A 7,687-nucleotide genomic window follows, 5' to 3' on the forward strand; every position below is an offset into this window, starting at 1 on the left:
TCATTGTTGACGTTTTACTATGTATAGTGTATCATCCCCTTTCCCTGTGCAACCATGTATTAATGCAGTAGCTAATAGTTGCTCCTGCAACTGTAGCCTTGGCAACCAGCCTCTCTGGGGTTGTGACCTGTGAATAAAGCAGCCGGGGTGGAGATAACAGTGGGCAGAAACGTGGGCTTTATTTACCATAGGCATCAGAGCTTTTGTCATTGAATTACAAATTAGCTTAAATGTTTCAGTAGTGTGTGAGCTGTTTTATCTCCACCCTCGGGTCTACTAGTCTATATGTCAATTTATGTGAATCCTGTGTGCAGTATAGGTGGCCCTTTGACATGTTAGACATGTACTGTCCCTGCAATATAGCTTTTTGTTTTCGGTGTGTAGGTGTTTCCTTTTCATGTGAAATAATTTTATCTGTTGTGATTCCCTTTTTTTATGTGATTCCCTTTTCTAAGCCCTGCCGTTTAGCCAAGATCACTGCCTCCTGAGCCTTCCCCTCCCCCAGCTCTGGAGCCTGCTTAGTCCCCACCTCTGACACTGCGGGGGCGGTGTGTGTGTGTGCCGGGGAGAGTACCATGGCTCCATCCTTAGGGCTTGGGGCCCTCCACTTCCACATTCAAATGCGAGGCACAGGCCCAACCAAAGAACACGAGCCAAAGCAAAGGCAGAGGGCTGCAGTCCAATAGGGCAGGGCTGGGGGTGGAGAGATGGAGTTACTTCGGGACCGAGGCCAGGGTTTCAGTCCTGAAGGCAGTGCAGTCATCACATCTGTGGGCAGCAGTCAGTGAGTGGGGGTTGGGATTCAGGCCACGGGGCCCAGCTGGAGGGGCAGGAGTGGCAGCAGCAAAGTAATCAGACCGAGGGGCTGGATCTTGTGAGCTGCCTGGCTCAGCTTCAGCTCCACCTCCACAGGGTAGTGGTCACTGATGTTGAGGGCCTGGATGTGCGCAGTGGAACAAAATGTCAGTATCGGGGCTGAGGCACTTCCCTCTGACCCTGTTGGCCTCAAATCTTTACCTCCTCCTCAGTGAGCCGGAAGTGCCTGGGGAAGTTGAAGGTGGATGCGGTATGCAGCAGACTCTGACAGCGCTCCCCGTGGAGCACTATTCGGTCGTAGGCACAGTGAGTGGTGTCTCGCACAGTGGTGTCCTCCCCATCGGCAATCGCCCAGTAGAAGCCGGCCTGAGTTCTCAGCATCAGCTCACCCAGGCGCTTTTTGGGCAGCGAGGTGCAGTCAGCATTGAAGTCCCCGAGCAAGATCATGTCCTGCAGAGGGGAAAAGCTGTCGGGCCTGGCCACCCTGCCATCCGGTCCCCATCCACCCCGTGCAATCTGGCCAGCCCTACCTTGATCTTCCAGTGCTGGGAGACGTCCAGAAACACGTCGTACAGGGCGTTCAGCTCCTCCCCTACAGCCTTCGGAGTGGTGTGCAGGGGGACCAACACCAGCCTGGGAAGGACTGCCAGGCCCCAGATATGGAGGGCTCCCTTCCACCCCTGGCTCTGCTCCACCCAGCCTCTGGGGGACCAAGCCCCCAATAAAGCCAGCCAGACCCCCTTCCCACTCCCACGTAGCAGAGACACCCTTCCCCTCCTACCCTTGCTGGGCAAAGAGAACTGGGCCACGAAGGGCTCCCGAGCAAAGAGGTCATCCACGTCACTGTACACGTAGGAATCCAGGACCTGCGTCTTGTGTGACCTGGGGGACCAAGGCACAGGAAGCAGTGGCCCTACATCACTGATCTTGGATTGCAAGTGCCAACATCAGAGCCGGCACTCAGGAAGGGGGCCTTCCACCAGCAGCTCTGTTTCATGTAGGCACAGCCTCCCCAGCCTTTTATTCTAGGATTTTTTTCTTATTGAGGTAGAATGCACAATTCAATGCACAATTCAGCGGTGTTCGGTACATCGATAAGGTTGTGCAACCGTCGCCACAATTTTAGAACGTTCTGTTCACCTCCAAAAGAAACCTTGGACCCGTTAGCAGTCACTTTCCATTCTCCCCCTCGGCCTCTGACAGCCACTGATCTATTTCCTGTCTCTGTAGATTTGCCTATTCTGAGCATTCTATGGGAATGTCATCAAATAATATGTGCTCTTCTGTATCCTCTTTCTGTTCCTTAGCGTAGGTTTGTAACATTCAGCCATGTTGTGGCATAGCATGAGTCAGTATTTCATTCCTTCTTACGGCTGAATAACATTCTGTCGGAGGGAGAAACCACCTTTTACTCACCCATTCATCAGGTGATGCACACTTGGGTCATTTCCATTTTGGGGTGTTATGAGTGATGCTGCTATGAGCTTTCCTGTGTGGACATGTTTCTGTCCTCCCATTCTTTTGGAGTGAATTCTAGATATTATCTAATTCCATCTACATGGAGAAACAGGTCTCCTTCCCTGACCGTCCCCTTTGCCCTCTCGATCTTGACCCCCAAAGGGCTCCCCACACCAGGCTGTCCTCCCCGGGACTTAGAGCTGTCTCTGGATACTGTGTCCACCCAAAGCCTCTTGATGGGCCCCCATCAAGCCTCTTTCTAGAAGCAGCAGGCAGCTGCTTCTAGCAGCCAGACTTATCCCAAGCCCCAGTGGCTTCCGCGGGAGAGAGGCAGAGGGACCTGACATCTGTGCATGGAGAAGGCCTTCTGCTGTCCTACACGAGGACACCAAAGCTGGTGAGGGTAGAGGAGGGGCAGATCTCAGAATAAAGCCATCGAGGAAGAAAAGTGTGAGAAGGTGACGGCTGCCCCAGGAGGAAGGGGCATGTACCCTTTGGGACTTCTGAGCCACCTCGCAGTGGGCTGAGCACCAAATCCACCCCGGCCGCCACCTGTGCTTACCGGTAGATATACACGTACTTCTCCATGTATGTGCTGCGCCCCAGCAGGGGGCTGCTCAGGACGCTGTAGGGCCCAGAGCCATCAAATCTGCCAGGAAAGGGGAGCCCAAGGTCAGGAGCCATAAGGCTCGAGGGGCCCGGGATTACACCCACAGAGCCTGCCTCACCGGTTGAGTTCTCGAAGCAGGAGGGAGATGGCACTTCCAGAAGAGTCTACCACCTCCTGCAGCACCATGATGTCACAGCGAGCCAGGATCTGCAGAACACCGGGAAGACTGGTTCCACTCAGTGACCGCTGCCCCAACAGCGGGGTGGAGTCCCTGAGGAACTGCCACTAATATGGACAAGAGTGTCGTGGCGTGCTGGCTGTGGCCCACAGAGAACAATAGGACTGAATGCCATCGGAACCTACGCCGAACCCATTTCACAGAGGAAGACTCAGGCCAATGACAGGAAGGGACTGTGCTCTTCGCCTCTGCACCCATGTCTCTCGATGTCCCCTCTTCTCTGGGACTGCCCCCCCTGGTCTGGTAGGACTGGGGTCTTTGGCTCATGGTCTTCAGGGGAGCAGCTTCCCTACAGTGATGAACCTACCCGCACTAAGGTGTCCATCACATGTTCCCTGGCCACTTTGGCAAGCGTCAGCCGCTGGGCATTGAAGGCGCAGATGCGAAAGGCCTCGGCCCCACCAGCCAGAAGGAGGAGCAGGAGCGCGGCTGGGCAGTGCATGGCTGTGTGTGGGCTGCTGGGACCCTCCGGAGGGATCCAGGTCGGCCCCGGGTGTGGTCCCAGCTGCTTGGTTCTGGTTTCAGAAAAACATGGTGTTAAGGGACGGACAAAGCAGTATTCATCTTGCTGCCCAGCACCACCATCCCAGAGCTGTCACTGTCGCAGACTTCCTGCCTTTCTTCCTGTGGACACCTTCTGGCATTGGCACGTATGGCTCGACCTCATTCTTTTAATTGTGGTAAAATAAACATAGTACAGAATTTAACATCTTAACCATTTGTAAGTGTACAGTTCCGTGGCATGAAACACATTCACGCTGTTGCGCAGCCATCTCTCCTTCTATTCATCCTCCCAAACTGAAACTGTCCCCATTAAACGTTGACCCCCTCATTCCCTGTCCCCCAGCCCCTGGCACCAATCATCTTACTTTTTTGTGAATTTCATATTTTATTTATTTATTTTTATTAGTTTCAGGTATACAGCGCAATGGTTAGTCATTTATATAATTTAAGAAGCGATCTCCCCCGATTATTCTAGCATTCACCTGGCAGTACACACAGCCATTGCAATAATATTGACTAGATTCCCCGTGCTGTACTCTATGTCCCCGTGTCTATTTTGTAGCTACGAATTTGTACCTCTTCATCCCTTCATCTTTTTCACCCCGTCCCCCAAACCTCCTCCCCTCTGGCAGTCACTACTTTGTTCTCTGTGTCTGAGTCTGTTTTTATTTTGTCGGTTTCTTTTGTTCCTCGGATTCTTCATATAAGTGAGATCATATATTTTTCTTTCTCTGTCAGACTGATTTCACTCGGCATAATACCCTCTAGGTCCATCCATATCATTCAAATGGGAAGGTTTCATTTATTTTTTTATGGCTGAGTAACATTCCATTGCGTATATGAACCAAAACTCCTTTATCCAATTGTCTACTGATGGGCATTTAGGTCGCTTCCATATCTTGGCTATTGTAAATAGCGCTGCAGTGAACACAGGGGTGCATAAATCTTTATGAATTAGTTTTTTTGTTTTTCTTTGGATAAATACCCAAAAGTGGAATTGCTGGGTCATAAGGAAGTTCTATTTTTAGTTTTTTGAGGAACTTCCAAATTTTTCCATAGGGGCCATACCCATTTGCAAACCCACCAACAGTGCATGAGAGTCCCCGCGCCCTCTCCAGTGCTTCTTTTTTGATTTATTGATGATGGCCAATCTGACAGGTGTGAAGTGATATCTCATTGTGGTTTTAATTTGCATTTCTCTGATTTAATGACCTTGAGCATCTTTTCATATATCTATCGGCCATCAGTACGTCCTCTACCTATTTAGGTCTTCTGCCTATTTTTTAATTGGATTTTTTTTTTGGTATTGAGTTGTATGAGTTCTTTATAAATTTTGGATATTAACCCCTTATCAGATGTATCATAGGCAAATATCTTCTCCCATTCAGTAGGCTGTCTTTTGGTTTTAGCAATGTCAACCACCCTACTTTCTGTCTGAGTCCGACTCCTCCAGGAACCTCACAGGATGGAATCACACACTATTTGTCCTTTTCTGTCTGGCTTATTTCACTGAGCGTAATGTCCTCAGCGTTCATCCATATTGTAGCATGTGTCAGAATTTCCTTCCTTTCGAAGGCTAACTAAAATTCCACTGTACGGAAAAACCACGTTTCGTTCATCCATTCCTGTGGATGGACACTGGGGTTGCTTCTACCTTTTGGCTACTGTGAGTAATGCTGCCGTGAACACGAGTTCCTGCATCAAGTTCCTGCTTTCGATCTTTTTGGGTACATACCCAGAAGTGGAATTGCTGGGTCACATGGTAACACTATGTTTAATTTATTGAGGAATCACCAGACTATTTTCCACAGCAGCTGTACCAATTTACATTCCCACCAACAGTTGCACAAGGATTCTACTTCGGCTTTCCACCATTAGCAACTAGAAGAAACATCTGAGCACAGATCTCTCTCTCCAACTGTGAGATGTTATCTTTAAGATAAGCTCCCAGCAGTGGAATTACTGAGTTTAAAGGCGTATGCATTTAAAATTATCCGAAGATACGCCAAATCACCCCACTGGAGTGTGTGATGGGGCTCCATTCCCACGCCCCGCCTCCACTTGCAAGCCCCTTATTGTTCATCTTACCAACAGGAGCCCCCTCTTCCTGAGCTTCTCGGTTTATCTTTGTCTCAGACTCGCCCAGACGATGTTCTTTCGAGCTCAGTCCCGTGATCCACTCCCTGTTCATGTGGCTCTGATTCAGTGACTTAAGTCTCTCTATTTGTATCTGCCTGCTCTTCTCTGTCACCTTGTCACTTTCCCCCTTGGGCTCACTTTCTGTCTCTCTCAGACTCTACCTGCCTCTGTCTTTCGCACCCCTGTTCGTCTGTCATCGTGTCTCTGCATATCTACTTCACTTTCCTGGCTGGGCTGGATGCCTGTTTCTCCCTAGTCACCTGCTCTGTCACTCAAGTTAGTTTGGGTTTCCTGCCCTGGTGCCTATTCTGGGATGTATGTGGGCATTTGGGCAGCCCTGGGCTGGCAAGGGCAGGCTTGGAGGCTGTAGGGTCCGGGGCCTTCACAGAAGTGGAGGGCAAGAACCAGACTGCGTGTTTCTAGCCTCAGCCCAAAGCTCAGCTCCGGCTCCCCACACCACCAGGCCTTGGCCGCAGTCCTGGGGTTCACTTCCTTCTCCCTACCCACCCCCACTCCCATGTAGCGGGGAGGAGGGGGCGACTGCATCCCTCCCTCTGCCCGGACGGCTCCCATACTTGCGTAGACCAGCTTATCCGCGCGCAGGTCTCGGCCGTAAGCGGATCGCAACACCCCACGAAACTGCAGCGCCTTCCTGGCAGGGACCGGAAAGGAGAAAAGACGAAAGCGCTGCCTGAGACCCACCCGTCAGGGCCGAGGGAGCCGCCCCGCCCGTCCTGACTAGGCCGGCTGCCCCGCCCATCCCGGCTCTGGCAGGGAGGCTGGGCGCCTAGCCTGGGAACAGCCGACCTGCAGGTCTGCTTTCCCACCAGACCCCGCCTTCCCCCGGCCCTAGGGGGACCGGGCGGGGGCGGAGGCCCCGGGCCGCAAGCAGACGACAGAGTCGTGAGTCACGGAGAGCGATCGAGCGACTGCAGCCCCTTAATGACAGGTTGCCTGTGCCAACGGCTGGCGGCGCGGAGGAGCTGGCGCCCGAGTGTAGATTCTGAACTGAGTTCCCCAAAGCCTGGCGCTCAGCCCCCGCCGCCGGACGCCTCCAGGCGGCATCTCGTGCGGGAAGACGCAAAAGCTGGAGCTCACGCCCGACGAGGCCCGCGGGGAGCCCGGCACCTCCGAGGACGAGAGCCTTCTCGCCACGTCACGGTGTGGCCGCACACTCCTGAGCTCTCTGCAGAGCCAAAGTGAGCGACAGCCGGTTCAGGGGCTGATGGTAGAAGTCAAGGGCGGACTGAGACACTGTCCACGAGAGAAGAGGACTAGAGAGCTGGCAGCTCAGTACCGCGTGGGGTACGGCACTGTCGCTGTTGGGACAACTGGGGGACTCGGGCGGGGTCTAAAGGTGGGAGGTGGGTCCTAACCGGATGATTGTAGCGTGGTCGCATCGGGACAATGTCGCCATTGCCACAGCCAAGCGCTAAATGGATTGGGGATGGTGATGAATGAGCAGGTTGGAAAAAAATTAAATCAATAAAATTATGCTTTAAAAAGAAAAAAAATAGACTTCTTAAGGGGTACAGGGCTTTCTTTTGAGGGTGACGAACATATTTTGGAACTAGATAGAGGTGTTAACTCTGCGAATGTAGTGATAACAATCCTATAATACATATAGTGCTACATATATTACATTACGTTCCATATTATACATGCACACAGTACAGTTCTGTAATGTTGCAATTATGTAGAATTACATTATGTAATCTATAAAAATGTGATGTACATAAAACATAAAGTGCTATAAAATACCATAAAATGGTTAATTCTACGTTATATGAATTTTACCTCAATAAAAATAAAGAGGGGAAAAAAAAACTAAAGTAAATGTGCTCCGCCAGCCCCGAGTTTGGACGGTGTCAGGGAATCGTGTTGTGCAACCCTCGTTACCTACGGAGACTTCCCACGGGTGC

The 7,687-nt window shown here is 51.5% G+C and overlaps 1 protein-coding gene across 2 annotated transcripts; it reads right to left on the reverse strand.

Annotated features, from left to right (window-relative positions):
- Positions 1-154: 154 nt before the first annotated feature.
- On the reverse strand, positions 155-6,494 carry DNASE1L1 (deoxyribonuclease 1 like 1). Of its 2 annotated transcripts, none has more exons than XM_006915303.3 (8): positions 6,341-6,494; positions 3,430-3,637; positions 3,003-3,091; positions 2,837-2,923; positions 1,598-1,698; positions 1,347-1,459; positions 1,018-1,266; positions 155-937 (listed from the first exon to the last, which is right to left on the reverse strand). In XM_006915303.3, the coding sequence occupies exons 2-8, from the start codon at positions 3,562-3,564 to the stop codon at positions 803-805; spliced, it is 909 nt and encodes a 302-aa protein (XP_006915365.1). In that variant the 5' UTR covers positions 3,565-3,637; positions 6,341-6,494; the 3' UTR covers positions 155-802. The 2 variants fall into 2 exon arrangements, with proteins under 2 accessions (XP_006915365.1, XP_024904989.1); XM_025049221.1 differs by lacking the exon at positions 6,341-6,494 and adding an exon at positions 5,715-6,270.
- Positions 6,495-7,687: the final 1,193 nt, after the last annotated feature.

This window comes from Pteropus alecto, unplaced genomic scaffold (genome assembly GCF_000325575.1).
Source record: "Pteropus alecto unplaced genomic scaffold, ASM32557v1 scaffold396, whole genome shotgun sequence".
Lineage (NCBI taxonomy): Eukaryota > Metazoa > Chordata > Mammalia > Chiroptera > Pteropodidae > Pteropus > Pteropus alecto.